At 34.4% G+C, this 19,643-nt stretch overlaps 3 protein-coding genes and 1 pseudogene across 4 annotated transcripts; 1 reads left to right on the top strand and 3 right to left on the bottom strand.

Annotated features, from left to right (window-relative positions):
* Positions 1-28: 28 nt before the first annotated feature.
* LOC113741133 (bi-functional coumaroyl CoA and feruloyl CoA ortho-hydroxylase F6H2-1-1-like) lies at positions 29-4,802 on the bottom strand. Its single transcript, XM_072046821.1, has 3 exons — positions 4,714-4,802; positions 3,215-3,670; positions 29-227 (listed from the first exon to the last, which is right to left on the bottom strand). The coding sequence occupies exons 1-3, from the start codon at positions 4,800-4,802 to the stop codon at positions 29-31; spliced, it is 744 nt and encodes a 247-aa protein (XP_071902922.1).
* Positions 4,803-7,070: 2,268 nt separating this feature from the next.
* LOC113741161 (bi-functional coumaroyl CoA and feruloyl CoA ortho-hydroxylase F6H2-1-1-like) lies at positions 7,071-10,896 on the bottom strand. 2 transcript variants are annotated; one of them, XM_072074104.1, is made up of 4 exons: positions 10,747-10,896; positions 10,457-10,584; positions 9,500-9,956; positions 7,071-7,765 (listed from the first exon to the last, which is right to left on the bottom strand). In XM_072074104.1, exons 2-4 carry the CDS (start codon positions 10,494-10,496, stop codon positions 7,192-7,194), a joined length of 1,071 nt encoding a protein of 356 aa, XP_071930205.1. In that variant the 5' UTR covers positions 10,497-10,584; positions 10,747-10,896; the 3' UTR covers positions 7,071-7,191. The 2 variants fall into 2 exon arrangements, with proteins under 2 accessions (XP_071930205.1, XP_027124444.2); XM_027268643.2 differs by lacking the exon at positions 10,747-10,896 and having other exon boundaries at positions 9,500-10,712.
* A 2,052-nt stretch (positions 10,897-12,948) lies between these two features.
* On the bottom strand, positions 12,949-16,101 carry LOC113725059 (feruloyl CoA ortho-hydroxylase F6H1-3-like; annotated as a pseudogene).
* Positions 16,102-17,483: 1,382 nt separating this feature from the next.
* On the top strand, positions 17,484-19,643 carry LOC113741153 (GDSL esterase/lipase At5g03610-like). Its single transcript, XM_072046813.1, has 4 exons — positions 17,484-17,538; positions 17,701-17,907; positions 18,179-18,450; positions 19,224-19,643. Exons 1-4 carry the CDS (start codon positions 17,484-17,486, stop codon positions 19,641-19,643), a joined length of 954 nt encoding a protein of 317 aa, XP_071902914.1.

Raw genomic sequence — 19,643 nt, 5'->3', positions numbered from 1 at the left:
TTGGAGGAGAATAGTGATACTCGAGACATCAGAGTGTTGATGTTGCTCCAGAAGCGAGCTCAGGGTTTGGACGCATGGGATAGTGTATAAGGGTGACAACTGGAGAACCCATGAGTTGAGATTCTTTTGAGTCATCAAATTTCTTCACATTAAGTCCCTTTAGCAGCACCTCAAGTAGCTTTCTGATTACAGGTGTAGCCCACTTCATAAATTCCAACACTTGGTCCCTACAAGAAAGTTAGTATCAACATCCAGCCAACAATGGGATACGGATAAGTGCAGAACCCCCATATCAAATTTAATTCAAGGAGCTGCAATTGATATATGAACACAATAGAAGTAACACTTAGCAATACAATGAACATGTTTCACAACATCTGATCCAGTACTACAGGGTTTTAGTGTTGCTATTTGCTAAAGCTCGTATCACCTCATTGGAATCAGATTTCAAATTCTGAAGAAAGTGACCCCATTTTAGCTTGCTGTACATTCCCAAGTTACTTTCACAAGGCAATGCCTAACTAAAAGAGGTATCTTACGTTACCAATAAGACCTCTTTTATGATCTAACGTTTGTCTACACTGCCATAGTAAGAATATTATATTTTCTACAATAATGGGATTTCACAAAGTATCATCGTGACCAGTTATACTAGAAATTCAGTATTTAGAAGAGACAACAAAATATTAGAAGTCATTATTGCTAGAGATATGTATGTAACGACGTGCACTGTGCAAATGTCTGTTGAACGCAGGATTTTCTTAAAACACCAGAAGGCTACATGAAACGTAAAATCACTCTCAATTTCTGCAGAAAATTGAGAATGGCTTCTAAAACTGTTCAGTTTTGGTCCACCTAAAAGACCACATAAGACATAGAAAACCAAAGATCAGGAGCTCATTACCACAGATAAATTTGGTCAATTCCCATTCTATAGTTCAAATCTCACTAACATTATCCATTGGAATGTGAAAGACAGCCTATGGAATCCCTGATTCATTTTGCACCATCCACAAAAAGCTTTTCAAAACACAAGCCTCACTCTTCTGTTTCGTTTTTCTATTCATCCCTTATGAAATATGTTTTTGGTATCATGTAGTTCAAGGAGATAGAATATTAGTACTTTTGACAACCTTTGGTTAACCTCTTAACTATCTTCTGCTCTCAATGCAATAGATATGACAGGCTTTTCCATATGCTTACAGAAACTAGCCCACACAGATTGCTCCATTTTTTCTTTTTAATTTTTGAACAATTTTTGGTTTTGTAGCACTTTCTGACTATAGAACATAGCGGTTACCATTCTTGGCTGAAATTATGACACTCACTACGAATTTAACTACTAAATCTTCTCCTTTGCAAGAACTAATAAGTAAACCAGGACAAGAAACAAAATATTGGCTCATTCATCAAATTTAGGTAAAAGCTGATGCAAAACACAGAAGCTCAAATCTGACTAACAGACTTCTCTTACTTGCTGCATCACTTTGTAGACATCTACAGACCCGTAACCCTCAAGAAATGTTCCTCGCAAGTTATTGTCAACTACAAATGACAAAATGTTGATTAAGATGTAAACCACAAACTGAAATTTGTTTCAGCAAGTCCAAACCATTTAGCAAAGAAAGAGCTGGTGTGAGAACACTAGCTTTTGGGCTTTTTTTTTTAAAAATTTCATGCCCATCAGTTGTAATTTCCATTATGACATCAAGATAGCGACTGTCCACCTTCCCCTCTGCAGTGAGCCAAAATGAAAAAAAAAAAAAAAAAAGTGAAATAATGCAGCCTAAAGGAGCAGATCAGCCATCATCCTAATACCAGTGTTTCTGAATCATAGAGAAAATTTCCAGCATGTGTGTCTAAGAGCTGAATTTAGTAAAAGCTATATAAGAAGGTTCATCACAAATTGGAAAGCAGTCAAACCATCAGGAGTTGTTCTACTGTCATCCTCTCTTCATTAAACTATTTATTGTTATTCTACACATGCAATAGCTACTTTTCTTGATCACCACCGGTCTAAAGATCTCTCACTTTCATAATTAAATGCTTATTCTGCCAGCTGAGCTCCACAATCTTTTGTAAGAGTACTTATATATTTTTTGTAAGTGTGGTGATAGCTGTGAACTGGAAACCATCACAATGCTTTTTTATGTAGCGACTGAGGGATAGAGACTGCTTCTCATCTAAGGACATATATAGGCTATCCTTGTAATATCTTCTTCAATGAGAAGTCAGTAACTGATATAAGTGGACAGGGATGACCTGATGAAACCGTTCTTTTCACTTCAATACAACTAAATTAAGTACTTAAGCCACAGGAATAGCTTGGTTTTCTTCAGTTCTTTCCATATACAAGTGGTGCACTCAGATCCTTTTCCCATGCATCATTTCCATATAAAGCAATTAAAGACAAAGGAATTCCACTATTTTGCTGAGTTCAACAATCATTGCGTGCTTTGACTATACTAAAACTCTAAATGCTAACACCTATGAGAGTGAAAGGGATATTGAAAGAAAAAAAAATTGTCCAAATTGATACTGAAATTCGTCAAAAACCAGCAAATAACAGAGAACTCTATAATTGTTGATTGATGTTTATAATAGTTTGACAAACAAATTAAATATGCAGGTATTTCAGTAAAGTTTCAGATCTACATCCATCATCATACAACACTTACGAATGTTAAATTAGTAAGATAAAGAATAACATAAAGGTTAGGCAACAAAAACAGTAAAAAAGGTCTTCTCAAAGTCTCAGAATGTATCTTATGAACACTCCTTTTTACCTAATTGGTGGCATTGTGGATTAAATTTTGTGATATAGATTCATGACATGAAAAGTAAAATGCAGCTAAAAGTGGACATTCACTTAAATGCATAATAAGATAGATGGTGAAAGATAAGAGATACAATGAAAAGATTCAAGGGATCAAAATACAAGAGAATTCAAAAAACACTTGCAGTCTGTTGTTCCCCTAATTAATAGCTATCAGATTCCAGTGTTCTTGAATTGTTTAAGATCAAATTTTCCAATAAACTAGTGAATCATGTAAACCTAAATGCAAAGCAACATTATAAAACAATCTCGATAGAATATAACTGGAGAAAACAGACATATCATAGCACGACTTAAAAACAAAACTCCCCAAAATTCTACTTCTTGGTTGATAGCAAAGAGCAAAATCAGAAAAAGATGCCGGAATTAACTGCTTACTTGGACACAGAAGGCCATAATTTTGGGCCCTCATCATCTGGAGCATAAAAATGCATAAGATAATCTTTCCACTCCAAAACCTTTTCTGCTAAAGGACTAAAGCTAGTCTTTAACTGCACAGTGGGAGTAGGTGAATTTTCCTTCCAATATTTCCTCCTTTCCTCATTTGGCAACTGAAAGAATTTGTGCCCAGCCTCCTTCACATTCTCAAGAACCTCAAGTGGGATCCCATGATTGATGATTTGAAAGAAACCCCACTTGGCTGCAGCCTCACAGATTGAGCCTGCAACTTCTGGATCATCCCAGTTGGATACATCAATAATTGGTATCGACTCTTCAAGAACTACTTTGTTCTGGTCAAGTCTGTCCTTTGGGGGTAAGATGTATCTCTCAGGAAGCGTTTTTATGCCTAATTTGGACAGGCCACTGACCCCATTTCCTTGTGCATGGCAAAGTCTATGAGATCAGTGGGTACAATTCAGTAGATGCTGCTGACATTTCAGAAGTCAGTAGAGGAGCTCCGAGATGGAACAGAGAGTCCGATGTTTCTTAAGCAAGAAAATTTTTTTTTTGGATCGATTTCCTAAGCAGGATATTTTCAGGAATTGACTGTTTTATTAAGTTAAATGTTTCTAATTATTCATAAAAGTTGTTATTTGCAATTATTTTTTGTTTAATTCCTAATTAAACTTCATAATATACTGAATTTGCACATTCCCCCCTCCGTCTTTTCAAATTGGATAAATTATCTTTTATCTCGTTTGATGCTTTATTATATAATTCCTTTATTATTTATAAAACTATATATAACCCTCTTATATTTTGAATTAAAGTGTTACTATTAGTTTTTCCGTTAAAACTAACGATTAATAGTAAAAAGTCAAAATCAAACTAATAAATTGACAAATTCACTCTTGCAATACTTCTTTTTTCCCTCCAAACATAAAAAAGAAGAAATTGAAATAAAAAATAGATAAATAAGAACTAGAAAATGCCATTAAAGATTCAGTTTAAAACCCTATAATGATATTTGTAGTAAAAAAAGATTTGGTACTTTTTGTTTCTTAATTATTTGTTTTATATTTTCCTTCCATCATTTTTGTTTTTATTTATTTATTTTTTATTTTCCTTCCATCTCTTTTGTATTTGGAGAAAATTAAGATGTTGTCTACCAAAGTATATATTTTTTCGAATCAAGCCTTCTCTTCTTGTAAAAAAGAGAGAAAGAAAAGGAAAAAAGAAAAAAAGTAGTAAAAGGGTGAATTTATCAATTTATTAGTTTGATTTTGATTTTTTACTATTGACCGTTAGTTTTAATCAGAAAAAAATAAAGGTGATACTTTAATTCAAACCATAAAAGAGTTATATATAAGTTTTTTAACTATAGAAAATTTATATGGTAAAACATCAAACCATAGGAGGGCAAAGGCAATTTACCCTTTCCAATTTCTGTCAAGCGCAAAACATTTGATTACATCTTCACATGACTCCTAGAATACCTTACCTTTGCAAATTCTATGGGAAAAATCAACTTTTCGTCCTTGAACTTTAAGATAGGAACACATTTCATCTCCAAATTTTTAGACATATCACATTTAGTGCATGAATTAATTATTTTGGACCACATTTCGTCCAAAAACAGTAAAATATTCAATTTGGATGAAAAAGGCTGACGTGACTGTTAATTTTGACTGAGAAATTGGTTTTACTTAACGGCCACGTGCCAAATACATGACTTTTTTCCTCTAAAATAGCAATTTACCGTTTTTGGACTAAATGTGGCAAAAAATTATTAATTCATATACTAAATGCGGTGCATCTAAAAGTTTGGGGATGAAATGTCTCTCTAACTCAAAGTTGAAGGACGACAAGTGGATTTTTCCTCAAATTCTATTGTCTAGTTTTCTTCAAATTTATTGCTGGGAAGGAGGAAGTTGGAAGAACATTTATTGATCGGTATGCAAGAATTATATATATTTCTTAATTTCTTAATTATATATGTTTCTTCAAATCTCTCTATGTTTTAGTACTTCAGACTTGAGAGGCTGTTGTCTTTACTACTCTAGTGGCTATTAAAACTACGCTAATTTGAGCAACGACTGAAAATCGTCTTTTATTTTAAACTCTAACTGTTAGTGTTAAAGATGCACGTAAAATTCATGATTCACATCTTTTGAAAGTAAAAGAGATAACAGGAATTGTACAGTCATTCTTAAGTACCAAATCTTTGTGTTAGATTTATCATTAAATGGTGAAATAAGTATTTTAACCTTTAGATTATAACAATTTCAATCATTTAAAATGTATAACGACTATTATTGTTAGGTGATAGACATTGAGAAAATGATTCTTTAAAGGAACCATAGAATTTTCCAAAGAGCTATGCCTTTTGGGCTGCTACAGCAAGTCTTTTAGAGATTGACCATAAATGATTCAAACCTTGAAATCTCAACTTTTATATACTTTGAGAATAGAAATTTTGGTGTATCTCTAATTTTTGACTACATAGTTCGAAGTAAATGCCTGTACCAAAAAGATATACCACGACATATTTGGAACCAATTATGATCTGTCTTGTACAGTGATTAGTAAAAATGAAGTTGATATCCATTAGGATATGATACATAATAAAAGATGTGTACTAAACTTTTACTCAGCCTCAAATTAACAAGTATATAGCCACTATGCTAATATTACAAAGATGTGACGGGATGAACTTCATTACTTAGCAAATATTTCATTGCATCTTACCAATTAATGGAATTAACTTAGCAAATTCAGTTGTCTGCTTTCCATCTTGTCCTTAGCTATAGAAGTATTTTGAGTAGGCTGACCAAACAACATCCTCGTGCTGGTTTTTGGCCAGCTTGTGCTACGTACTAGGAGTAAAATATTTCAATGCTTCTACAGCTCCCTCACTCAATCCTATGTTGACTTTGGTGTCTTTGACATTCGTTTGGCTTGATTCCCAAAGGGTAACATGAATATACCTTAGTTCTTTTGAGTTTTGAGTATCAACTCACCCCTTAGACTATTCAATTATTTCAAAATGCTATTCTCCCACTAGATCTTTGATTGGATAGCTTTGGTTGATGGATAGGTGATGTCTGGTGTTAAGCACAAATGTGCCGCACATAATGGTAGAGTATGAAGAATGAAGGCTTGTGACACTCCCTCTAACATTTCTTCAGTTTCAGTTTCCCTCTGCAGAGTAAATAAAAAGTCAGCACCTAAGCTAAAAATTGTGATGAGAATGAAAATTGTGAAGGTAACTACGAATTATCAAAGACAAGATAGCTTCTATTCCCTGAAAGTTAGAATTATACGAGAATTTTTGGTTATACTTCTAGAAAATGATTTCAAATTTCAAGCTATACTAAGAACCTTCATTTGCTGCTACAGAATGTTTCTGGTTCACCCAATTCAAAAGTAAGTTGACAATTATAGCATGTCAAATTAATTAGTAATATTATCTAGGAAAGATACTGTTGCTGACTTGAAAAATTTGGAACGAATTGAAAAGAAAAACAAATGGTGATCAAAGATCTTACATAAAGCTTCCTACAAAAAATTTATCGGTCTAAACTCGAATATAATTTCACAAACAACTTCCACTTAGTTATTTCAAGTTGATCTCCAATATAGTTCAAAATCATCATTAGAATCTCCAATATTCTGAGTTCTTATAAATGGCACATCTAGCAACATATAAAATATCGTTGTTAATATAAAAACAAACTAAAGAATTCCAAATTCTCAAGTAGGTCTAAAGTGGGACGAATTTTATACTTTAGAAAATTAAATATCCAAAATTGAAGTTTAAGAACTAAAACTGGGATTTAACCCTACAGAAATGTTTGGATAAAGGCAAACAACGTATCAGATCAAGAGACATAAAGAACAAGGGTAGGATTCTCGCTTAACACACTATTTTGTGCTATTTCAGTTGAGACTACCTTACATTTATTGGCTGAACATTATTTTTTAGCAAGTTCAATTGTCTGCTTTCTGCCAAGCCCTTTACTGAAGAAGTAGTTGAAGTAATCTGAGTAGACAAAATGGTTATAAATTGGTTTCTCTCCACTCTCCAGGGCTTCTGGAAATGGACCAACAACTGTGTCAGCTGCAGGGTCAACAAATATAGGCACTGAAACCCTGTTTCTCCTTCCATTAACAGTGACTTGATGTTCAACGCTCTTATAACGATCATTGCTCACAATTTGTAGTACATCACCTATGTTGATTACCAGTGCCCCTTTAACTGGTGTTACATGGATCCACTGATCAGCTTTTGTTCCTTGCACGAAAAGGCCACCAACATCATCTTGAAGGAGGATAGTGATGGCGGAGATATCAGAATGTCGACCAGCTCCAGAAGCAAGCTCAGGGTTTGGACAAACGGGATAGTAAACCAGGTTGACATAGAGGGAACCCATGAGTTGAGATTCTATTGTTTCATCAATTTTCTTGACATTAAGTCCCTTTAGAAGCAGCTCAAGTAGCTTTCTAATTATTGGTTTAGCCCACTTAATGTACTCCAATACTTGATCTCTATAACAAACAAAAAATTTCGATAGTTAGCTAACAAGATGCAGATAACAGAAATAGATATAATTGACATATGAACATAATAGAAGCAAGACATAGAAATGCGCAGAGTCTGTTTCTCAATGTCTGAGCCAGTATTACATGGCGTTATTGTTGCTGTTTGCTGAGCGAATACTAGTATAATCACTGGATTCAGGCTTGAAATTTTGAACAGAGTGATTCCCATTGAATCTTGGCCAATAAAGGGTGCATCTCGAAGAGGTAGGTGTATTAGGATTTGATGGCTGATGGTAATGCCATAGTAAGAGTTCCTATGTTCTACACTAGATAGGATCCCCATAAGTTATAGCAGTGACCAGTTATACTACAATGCAGTATTTGAGAAAAGGCAAATATCAGAAAGTGCAGAGTTACTCTTCAGGTCTATCTACTTAATGATGTGCATAGTACGAAGGTCCCTGACCTTCATCAAGATATTGAAGGCAGGACATAGCATAGACTCTGGAAAGTCGTTCTCAATTTCAGTAGAAAATTGTTTGGAATTCAGCAGCTTTCAGTTTCTTCTGGGTTCGATTAATTCCCTTTATAAAGCTCAGAGTTCGATAATCTTATTCAGTGGAATACATCGGCAGCCTACAGAATCCAGGGTCATTTTATATCATCCACAAAAGCTTCTTAAACTCAAGACTCACTCTTCTGTGTCGCTTTTCCATTCAACTTTTTATTTTTTGATAATTTTAATTTTACACCCTGCAAAGAGAATCAAACTAGTACTTTTGACAACCGTTGGAGATCCCCTTAGCTATCTTCTGCTCTCAATCAATAGATAAGGCAGCACTTCCATAAGCTTAAAGCAACTAGCCTCTTGTAGTTTGCTTCAATATTGACTTTTAGCTTGGTAGTACTTGCCGACAACAGAAACGCAACACGTAGGAAAGTTTCTTCAATTCTGGACCTTCCAGCAGGTGTTACAGTAGCTGATTACAGTAAAAGCTATATGAAAGGGTTTTTCAAAGTCTGAAAAGCAGTTAATCCATCAGGGTTGGTTCTACTACAAGTCCCTTCATCTAATTATCATGCTGTTATTCTATTCATCAAATAGCTTCTTTCTCGATCACTTTAAGTTCTCTTAGTTTCATAATCAAATTCTTATTCTGTCAGCTCAACTTTGTAGTCTTCTGTATGCAGTAATCATGTATTCTAATTTGTTAGCATGGTAAAGCACTGAAGGGGAAACATCACAATCTGGATAAAGCTTGAGAGAAAGCAGACTGCTTTTCATCTAAGGTTTTATATACTGGCTATCCTTATAATTTCTTTTTTAGTGACGAGCGTAGATTGTACAACTAGGCAATGATGATTTGCCAAATTGCATGTTTCTCTTCAATACCAATACAACAGAAATCTAACTACTTCAGTTATCACATATTACCCTAGGTAGGCATGGATTGATTGTGTCGATTGATCATCAGCTATCAAAATACAAGAGGATATATTAAACGAATGCTTTTTTATTTCCCCTGATTATAGTTCTTGAGTTGATTAAGATCAAAGTTGTTAAAGAAACAACTAAACCATGTATACCTAACCGAAAGATATTTTCTAAAAGAATCTGCATAGAAATGTAATTGGAGAAAACACATATATCATGATAATGGACTGCACTCTACATAATTCTGCTTCTTGGAATATAGGAAGAAGCAAAACAAGAAATGGTGGCAGAAATTAACTTCTTACTTGGACACAGAAGGCCATAATTTTGAACTCTCATCATCTGGAATATACAAATGCGTAAGATAATCTTTCCACTCCAAAACCTTTTCTGCAAGAGGACTAAAGCTAGTTTTCAACTGCACAGTGGGAGTAGGTGAATTTTCCTTCAAATACTTCCTCCTTTCCTCATCTGGCAACTCAAAGAACTTGTGCCTAGCTTCCTTTACATTTTCAAGAACCTCAAGTGGGATGCCATGATTGATAATTTGAAAGCAACCCCTTTTGGCTGCAGCCTCACAGATTGAGGCTGCAATTTTTGGATCATCCCAGTTAGATACATCAATGACAGCTATTGATTCATCTTGCGCTATCTGGTTCTGATTTAGTCTATCTTCAGGGGGTAAGATGTATTTCTGAGGGATGGTTTTTATGCCTAAGTTGGATAGACCCTTGACCCCATTGCCTTGGTTTACTGCAAAGTCTATGAGATCAGTGAGTTCAAATTCAACAGACGCTGCTGACATTTCAGAAACTAATTATTGAAATTCCAAAATCAAGCAGAGTCTGGTATTTTCTTATTAATAGCCATGGAAGAACGCAAGAATAGTTTTCAGTACAGTTCTAGATCAGAGATTTGGATCTCACGAACCACTACTGTACCACTACTCTACCAGCAGTTGCGTATCATCCATTTTGAGTGAGAAATTTTTGGGAAGACTTATTGTTTATTATCTTGTATACTTGTTTTGGAGTCAGTCCAATTTCTTGTGATAGTTTGGTGACAGAAGCTGTTACATGTCACTCGGCTTTGGGTAATTCAAGTAATCCTTTGCATTTCACCCCATTTGCACATTGCCCCTTGTTCTTTTGATTGAATCAATATACCTCCCAAAGAAGAAAATGTTACATATCTCACACAATCTATATATGGATTTATTATTACTTTAAACCTGCTCAAGGTTCAACATGTTTCTAATTTACCTTTGCATTCCCATAACAGCTCCAAATAAATTAATGACATCTTCTATAAGCTTCCTTGAACAGGATATATTTGTAAACTAGGCAACTCTCTTGTCTACTTGTCCTCACTGCAATGAATTTGAACTAATCTGAGAGAAAAAAAATCTATTAAACAGGTATTGAGGATATATGTTGCACAATATTTGTCTATATATTCACTAAAATGCAGTTATTCCTACTGTTTCAGAAGTTAAGCCATTCCGAAACAAGGAACAAATGGTATAGTTGATATTCTATGTAATAGTACTTACAGGAGTGTTGCCTTTATCTGTTGTAATCTGTGACGAAGCTTATTTAGAACTTCGTTTCAAACTTTGCGGATTTCTGTGAGTAGAAAAGGGTGCCCTTTGGGCTGGCATGTGAGCTTTAGCAGATAATTTAGGTATGCGAAGCTCAGCCTCAATCCTCCAAATCCCATCTTTCATAAACCTTAGCATCACAACTCAGCAAACCAAATTGTCTACTTTCCCTCATGTCCTTTCGTATAGAAGAAGTATTACTAATCCAACCGGACGACATCCTTATAAATTGGCTTCTATCCATTCTGTAGAATATCTGATAAAGGAATAACAGCTGCATTAGCTGCAGGGTTGACAATGGTAGGCGAAAGAACACTCAGTTTTTTGTTACATTAATAGTGTTGCGATGCTTAAGATACCAATATTGATCATTGCACACAATTATCATTGCACACAATTCTAAGATGGATCCACTGATCTACTCTTGTTCCTCGCATGTAAAAACCTCCTATGTCATCCTGAAGCAGGATGCTGATGATCTAAATATCAGAATGATGGCTATCTCCATAAGTCAGTTCAGGATTTGGACAAAATGGTTAGAAAATATGGTTGAAAGTAAAAGCGTACATTAGGAGAGATTCTTTTTGCTTCATCAAACGCCTTCACATTTTAATCCCTTGAGTAGCTCTTCACATTGCAATACCTTCATATTTTAGTAGCACACTTCATCTATCCCAATACATGATGTCTAGAGTAGCACTAACAAATACTAGTTAGCCTAGAATACCGCAGACAGATATAAATAATGCAGAAGAGTCAAATAAAACTGATTTAAACTGAACTATAGCCGAAAGTAGTGTCCATAAGGGAAAAAAATCCAGATGATGCATCCTAAAAGTTTCATGAGACAGAAAATCACTCTCAATTTCAACATAAAATTCTCACTCCTTTTAGATTCAATCATGCTTCACATAAGGACTCTGATTAGTTACAGAAGCAAAGTATGCAAAGCTCTGTCCCACTGTTTGGTTAAGCACTACCCATTCCAACAGTTAGAAATTCAGTATACTGGCCTACATTATCCGTTTTTCCAAATTATGGCTTACATTACAAACATTTGAGTCAAACAGATATAAGATCCATTGAATAATTTTTCTTGCGATTAGCATCGGTGATACTTTTTTCAAATAAACCACAAAAGATAGTATCTGCCATGCTTGCCCTTAACATGACATCTTCAAAGATTCAAGAAAATCGTCTCTTTCCAAAGATACATGAAAAAATGACAAGCAAAAGCCAGAGATGCACAGGTTCATAACTGGAAGTACTTCAAATATATGAACAACTGTTTTCTAGCCTTTAGTAGCAAAAACAATAGACATATTGGATGCATTGTATTACTCTCCTTGACTGTTTAGAAATGTATTTAAGAGGTGATTGTACATTTGTTAGCTCAAATTATACGTTCTTTTGTAAGCTATGCTTTCAAAGATTTATCAGCCTTATGACAGCATCCCATTTCTGTACAAGTTTAGCGTACAAGGCCATTTTGATAACAGGTTGCTGCTCCAGTGAAGGCTCCAACAGTTGAGGTAAACTTGAAAAATAAGATGGTGGATTTGGCTGATTCAGAAGAGGCTGAGAAGCATATTATGTTAAAGTCAGTAACTTGCATCTTGAAAACATCCAATTTACTTTCCAGAAACAGGTAAAGAAAAATGCTGAACATGAATATAGAAAAGGTTTCCTTCGTGGAATCCCCAATTGAAACTTGACTACAACTTCCACTTTGATGGTTTCAAGTGGATCTTTTAGAGCTCAAAAATCACTATTCAGTCTTCCAAATTCACACGCCTGATATAAGGTGCATCTAGCAACAAGCAAGTTCCAATTTCTAACATGATAACAAAGTGAATGACTTCAATTTAATTCGTAGGAAACAGGTAGGAGAAGGCAGGGATCCCATCTAAACACAGTCCCATATCTTAAATTTATAAGCAGCTGGCAATAGTTACTAATCTGTTGACTCTCTCCCCCATACCTATATTTTAAGAAAACATCAAAAATTTTCTTGATTATTAAGAATGGTTTACACAAGGAAAAAGGGGCATTGCCCATGACAACATATACAGTAGAGAATAGGGCATAAGCTCATCTAACGCCAAAACAGTATGCTAATGACAAGAAAGCAGGGAATAAAGAAAAAACAAAGAGTGAGGAAGAACATACATACAACTTCATGAAAAATCTGATGGTCTACTCCCCATCAGAAATGTGCCCAAGAACTTACATATACATCTTCCACTTCATGATTTCAGGCTAATCTGTCTAATTGTATATCTAACATCATTACATATCTTCATAAAGAAACAAAATCAATCACTTTTGAATTCCTTCTTATGGAATGGAGAAACAGATAGGACAAGCAATGGAACCTCAGTAAAGACAGCATTCATTTCTCACCTTGCATGGTAGAACACCTTGCATCCTTATTATAGCCCAAATTCATTGTATTGCAACTTCCTAAGCCTCATAGAATTGGAAGTACATCATACCTTTGCAAATTCCAGAGTCTTCTTTCCTTCAGGGCCTTTGCTGAAGAAGAAGTTGAAGTAATCTGAGAAGACAACATTCTTATAAATTGGTTTTTCTCCACTCTCCAGCAATTCAGGAAAAGGAACAACAACTGCATCATCTTTAGGGTTCAGAAAGATTGGCACTGAAACCCTATTTCTACTTTTGTTAACAATCACACGATGCTCAATGCTCTTGTAACGGTCATTGCTCACAATTTGTAATATGTCGCCTATGTTAATCACGAGTGCCCCTTTGACTGGTGTTACATGGATCCACTGATCAGCTCTTGTTCCCTGAACATATAGGCCACCTACATCGTCTTGGAGAAGGATTGTGATGGTTGAGATATCAGCATGACGACCAACTCCAGCAGCAAGCTCAGGGTTTGGACACAAGGGGTAGTGCATGAGGTCGACAATAAGAGCACCCATAAGCTGAGATTCTTTTGATTCATTGAACTCCTTCACATTAAGCCCTTTCAATAGCACCTCTAGTAGCTTTCTGATTACAGGCTTTGCCCAGTTTATGTATTCCAACACCTGATCCCTGTAAAAAGTAAGAAAAAAATAATTTGCCACCAGAATGACGGAGATCTTGGAAACATAAAAATCAGAAAACCACAATCAAGGACAATTACTGACACCAAATAAAGTGGAACTACAATGACATAAAGCAGAAGAAAATGTAGTATCTAGATGTCTGATCCACTCATAGTTTCTGGGTGGAATCAAATTTTGAATTCCAGGAAGATTAAAAATTTGATTTTCCCTAACTTTAGTGATGTTCAGTCTTTTCTGCTGTAACATTTTCGAAGCTACTATGATTCATTAAACACCTTAAATATTTCTTCATGTTTCACAGGAATACTATAAAGGGATCTTTGCAAGAATGGATGCCTAATATCATTAAAAGAACAATATCTCATGTTTTCTCATGCTCAATAGATTACATGACAAAGGGTAGTTAACCAATTACACTAGAAGTACAGTAGTACCTATGAACTCTATCTGGTTAACTTGGTGCTGTTAATAAAAGTCCATAGGAACTACCAGTTTGTTGAAGAGAGGACTTATATAAATAGTGCTTGAAAGTTACATGAAACAGAATATGATTCTCAATTTTCTGATGAAATTTTCATTGTCCTCATCCATGAATCAGAAAAAAAAAACAAAAAGGCATAAGTTAAACTAATGGCCATAAACCAGCATATCTGCAAAACTTATACCATCTTATCAGAGTTCCACATCTGAGGTTAAGCTAAATAGCACAAAGGATATTGATTGAAGAATCCTCTCCAGTTTAATAGGATAGAGGCCTGTAACTGAATATTCAAAGCACATTGAAACACAATAGGTTTAGTCTTTAGCTTTCTCCTTCTTCATTCTTTCGCTTTCTTAGTTCCATGTCTGCTGCTTATTCTGTTCTCTCAATTCTACATTTTTCATTGTAAGTTATTGACATATAGCTATGTCAAGTTTACTATGACAAGATAAAGAACAACAAACACAAGAATAAGACCATGAAAGCATCAATAAGGCTGCTATAAAGTGTCAAAACAATTGGTGCAAATAAAACAACAGTGCAAGTTATATTGAACATTCATTGTTACTCTTTTAACGGATAGGATATATTTTTTCCTCAATCTAACATTACAACTCAGGCAAACTCGTCATGCTTTTGTATCCAAATGGAATGCATAATTACAGAATTTGCATAATTAGACAATTCATAAAACTAACCATTGGTTCCATTCCATCCCACTACTATTAACTGTCAGAGTCCACTATTATAGATTTGAACAAATAAAAATTTTCCAAAGCTAATTATATAACAAACAAACTAAAGCAGTTAATCACCATGTTAAGAAGAATCAGGATAAACATCTAAATGCAAAATCCAAATTCATGATGATTCTCTGCTTCTTCATTGAATAATAATTACCCAAGTTTTACCCAGTAAATCGCTGAAAAATAAAAAGGATCCATGAAATTAAGAACTTACTTGGACACAGCAGGCCAGAGATTAACACTTTCATCATCTGGGAAATACCAATGCATGAGAAAATCCTTCCACTCCAAAACCTTTTCTGCTAAACTAAAGCTAGTCTTCAACTGAACAGTGGGAGTAGGTGAATTTTCCTTCAAATACTTCCTCTTTTCCTCACTGGGTAACTCAAAGAATTTATGCCCTGCTTCCATCACATTTTTCAAGAACCTCAAGTGGGATGCCATGATTAACAATTTGAAAGAAACCCCACTTGGCAGCAGCCTCACAGATTGAACTAACAACTTCCGGATCATCCCAGTTGGATACATCAATGATTGGTATTGACTCTTCATCAACTATTTGGTTCTGGTCTAGCCTTTCTTCTGGCGGTTGGATGTATTGGTGAGGAATGGTTTTTAGGCCTAATTTGGAAAGACCCTTTACTCCATTGCCTTGGTTTATTACATAGTCTATAAGATCAATGGCTTCTACTGATGCTGCTGCCGACATTTTTCAGAAGCTAGTGGAGGAAATGAAGCCTAGCAAGCTCGATGAATGATGTTGAATCAAGTGTTCATTTCAGTGGGAGGCCAACTATTTAAATCTTTGGTGACATCCCAATAGATTCACTTGCCACAGTCACAAACTGACACGTTGCACCCATGATAGCTATGCAAAAGAACCTTCACAATTTTGTTTTTGGTTCGATGGTAAAGCACCATCAGGGCATCTTGATTGATGAGAGTTTTTTCCCTTTTTTGATGGTGTAACTTTCAAGTTCGTCACTTTTCATTTACACTCTTTTCTCCATGTCATTAAATCCATCTCTCCTTAGATTAAAGAGAGATTGTTTAATGGTAGCTTGAATTAATTTTCATGAAAATCTTATAATTACAATACCTACTAATCAAGAAGTCAAGATATACAAATGTTGGCTCTTCTATTTTTAACCCTTAGAGAATAAGGATGAGAAGTCAATATATTTTGTAAGCAACTGCTTACGTAATTGACGCACGGAGGATAACGTTTGAAATGTATATAACAATGGATTCATTTCTTTATTTTGTGTGCTTATTATGTATTTTAAAGCACGAAACTTAAAAAACCTATGAACATGGTCAAGAAATTTTTGGATAAGATCATTTGGAAAATAAATTTTTTAATATTCACAGTATTATGTTTTTGAACTACTTTTTCGTCACATATATATCACATTCAAAAAATGTTACTATAAATGATACCTAGAATTTTTTCAGATAATATTCAATCCAAATAAACCATGTGTGTTTGGATTGAATATTATTATTTAAAATATTTGTTATAATACTTTTGTAATTTGATGTGTGTGAAATTAGGAAAATAAAAAGTTAATGGAAAATCTATTTGTGATTGACTCAATGCACCAAAAAAAATAGTGCAACAACTTTACGTAATATGTTTTTTAATATTTTTTTTATAGAAAAGATCATTTTATTCAAACAAATCTGCACTAATAGTAGAAAATACAAATACATGTAGATCTGAAATCGATAAATATAATAGATCTAAGAAAACAATGCTCCTATATATCTTCCATCCAGATGAATTAGTCCAATACATCCTTGGCTTCAAAATGGGTCACTTTAGTGTTTAAAATTTAAAATTTGGTTTAGTCCTTAAAGCATAAAATATGTCCCACTTTAGTTTCGAGGGATAATTTTCAAAAACCTCCCTTGAGATTTTTAATAATTTCATTTAGCTCCCTCGAGATTTTTAAAATTACACATACCTCTCTTGTCATTTAAAATGACAATACTACCCTTAAATATTTTAATGCACTTCCCTTGTTTGGTATTCTTATACTTAGAATGACTTTTAAAATTATTTTTTCATTCTTTTTCTTCTTATTCCTTTTTATTTTAAAAATAAGCAAGCTTTCTCAACATAACATTCGAGTGATAGGTGGAGGATTGGGTTGGGTGTTAAAGTGAGAAAGGTTGTAAGTAAGAGATTTTGGATTCAAGATCTCTCACATACAAAAAATAATAATAAGTAAAAATTAAAAAAAAATTGATAACGTTTATATTTGAATTTAAATCTGATTTATTTTAGCATTACTCATAAAAATCCACCCCAAAACGAACTTATAAAAGGGTAAGATTCCTAATGACTGTTATCTTTCTTCGTTTCCTCAAAACAACACCAGCATGAAAGTTCAACTCTTTTTCCTGTCTGCAACACTGATATACGGTACATTTTCAGGTAAATTACAGAATCTTTTATAAATTCACGTCTAGCTCTATATGAGCTTCACAATTCTTTTCATGGACGAAAAGGACTCTTAACCTCGGGATTGTCTTAGCTTTTAGGTAGGGATTGTATAAGATTCTTGTACAAGAGTTTGATATTTATCACATTTTGCAGGAGAATTTGGTGTTGAAGGTTCACGTTATCGTAAGAAATCATCACGTAAAAATAATTATGGGATTGAAAAGCTCTTTGTTATCGGAGACTCCTATGCTGATACTGGAAATCTCCCAAAAATGTGGAAGGACAAACCTTATGGACTGACTTTTCCAGGCAAGCCAGACGGCCGATTCTCCGACGGCCATATCCTGACTGATTTCATTGGTAAGTCAACTACATAATATTTATTTCCAGCTTAGCTACAAATATCTTATGTTAATTTATTTGTGTAGATAAGTTTTTTTGGTGAAAGATGGGATTTTACCATTTTGAAATGTATCGCAGTTAATGCCAAGACTTTTCTTTTCCATGCATAAATTTTAAGCAGAACTCTCTCAAAACTAGATGATATGAGTTTTTTGACATTAGCATATTCTCCATGCTGGTTTCTGCATGATGTACTGAGTTTTGGTTGGGTATATTTTGGAATGAGCAGCGGATTTCTTAGGACTAAAGTCTCCAGTGCCATATAGAACGAGGAATGCACAGAAGAAGGATTTGCAATATGGGATAAATTTTGCCTTTGGAGGGGCTGGTGTGGGCAAAACATTGTCTTCAGTGCCTAATTTCAGCACCCAAGTTGATTTTTTTGAAGAACTCATCAAGAAAGTTGTGTACTCAAAATGCGACCTTGAACACTCTTTGACTCTAGTTACTCTTTCAGGCAACGATTATTCTGCTTTTTTAGCAAGAGGAGGCACCATTTTGGTAAAATTACAATATATCAGAACCATTCGATTTTGGAGCATTATATATGATACTCGATCCATTTTCATAGGTTTAGCTTAGTTCAAGTTAATTTTAAAATAGAAAATTCATAAATTAATCTGAATTTATCTATGGTATTTCCCTTTGAACTTCATATACTTTTTTTTTTGTTTTTTAAAAAAGATAAGTAAGTAGCATTAGAATCTATTCTCGGAAGCAATGGATATCTAAATGAGATTTTAGAGGTTTTGGATGATAGGATGAGTATCTGAAACGTAGGGATGTGGCTAACATTTAGGGAGAAAGAAGGGAAAAAGGTTTGGATTTGGGAGATTAATCAATTTGTTGTCAAGTCAAGCTAGAATAGTACCATAATTTTTGAAAAGTGTTTGCATAAGTCTAAAGATTCTCAAGTTCTTCCATTTCTCTCTCCATTTTTGTAAGGTTTGAAATCTCCCTCTAACTTAGGGGTAAAAAAATAGAATGCTTGTAGATATGCTACAATCTTTGGTACTCCTATTTTACTTTTGAATGCTCTTTGTGTTTTACCCCTGCCCCTAAGATACATGTATAATTTTTTCCGCTTCTGGAAATTGAGCTTTTACCCATGTGGAATCATGTATATTTTTTTGGGTACACCTTTGTTTATATTCTTGTAAAATACAAAATGTAAGGGTACCCAAAAGAAATTAATAAATGATGTAACACAACAACCAGTGGCAAATGAATTTGATGCATGATTATGGTTTTACAACACAGTTTTTCATTCACAGGATCTCATAAATACTTTCATCCCTGGTGTGGTGCAAAAACTTGTAGCGATCTTGAAACGCATTTCAGAGTTAGGAGTGAAGAGAATAGCACTGGGGTCGCTGCCACCAATAGGATGTGTACCTGTAATTACAATAAGCAGTGGTTTCAAACAATGTAATGACACCGCAAACATGGCGTCTATACTACATAATTCCATTCTAGCAGATTCTGTGGCACAGCTGAACAATGAGAGCTTATCGACTCAATTCGAGATTCTTGATCTTGATGCTGCATTCACTGCAATTATCCAACATGTTCAAGATCGCAAAGGTGATTTATCTTACTTTCTTGATCGTGTTGTTTCTTCTGTTTTTCAAATGTTCACCCTGTTCAATTATCTAGGATTTATCTTGGTGGATTCTTTTATTCTATGCGGATAA

Source organism: Coffea arabica, chromosome 1c (assembly GCF_036785885.1).
Source record: "Coffea arabica cultivar ET-39 chromosome 1c, Coffea Arabica ET-39 HiFi, whole genome shotgun sequence".
Taxonomy (NCBI): Eukaryota; Viridiplantae; Streptophyta; class Magnoliopsida; order Gentianales; family Rubiaceae; genus Coffea; species Coffea arabica.
Note: the sequence above shows the minus strand (reverse complement) of the source record. Positions and strands in the feature narration are given on the sequence as shown.

Coding starts and splice junctions, on each gene's coding strand:
- LOC113741133 (XM_072046821.1), bottom strand. CDS start 4,802: ATGTCTAAAAATTTGGAGATGAAATGTGTTCCTATCTTAAAGTTCAAG. Junction 3,671..4,713: donor ATAGAATTTGCAAAGGTAAG/GTATTCTAGGAG, acceptor CTGATCTCATAG/ACTTTGCCATGCACAAGGAA. Junction 228..3,214: donor TTATGGCCTTCTGTGTCCAA/GTAAGCAGTTAA, acceptor ACTTTCTTGTAG/GGACCAAGTGTTGGAATTTA.
- LOC113741161 (XM_027268643.2), bottom strand. CDS start 9,999: ATGTCAGCAGCGTCTGTTGAATTTGAACTCACTGATCTCATAGACTTT. Junction 7,766..9,499: donor TTATGGCCTTCTGTGTCCAA/GTAAGAAGTTAA, acceptor TGTTTGTTATAG/AGATCAAGTATTGGAGTACA.
- LOC113741153 (XM_072046813.1), top strand. CDS start 17,484: ATGAAAGTTCAACTCTTTTTCCTGTCTGCAACACTGATATACGGTACA. Junction 17,539..17,700: donor GATATACGGTACATTTTCAG/GTAAATTACAGA, acceptor CACATTTTGCAG/GAGAATTTGGTGTTGAAGGT. Junction 17,908..18,178: donor TATCCTGACTGATTTCATTG/GTAAGTCAACTA, acceptor TGGAATGAGCAG/CGGATTTCTTAGGACTAAAG.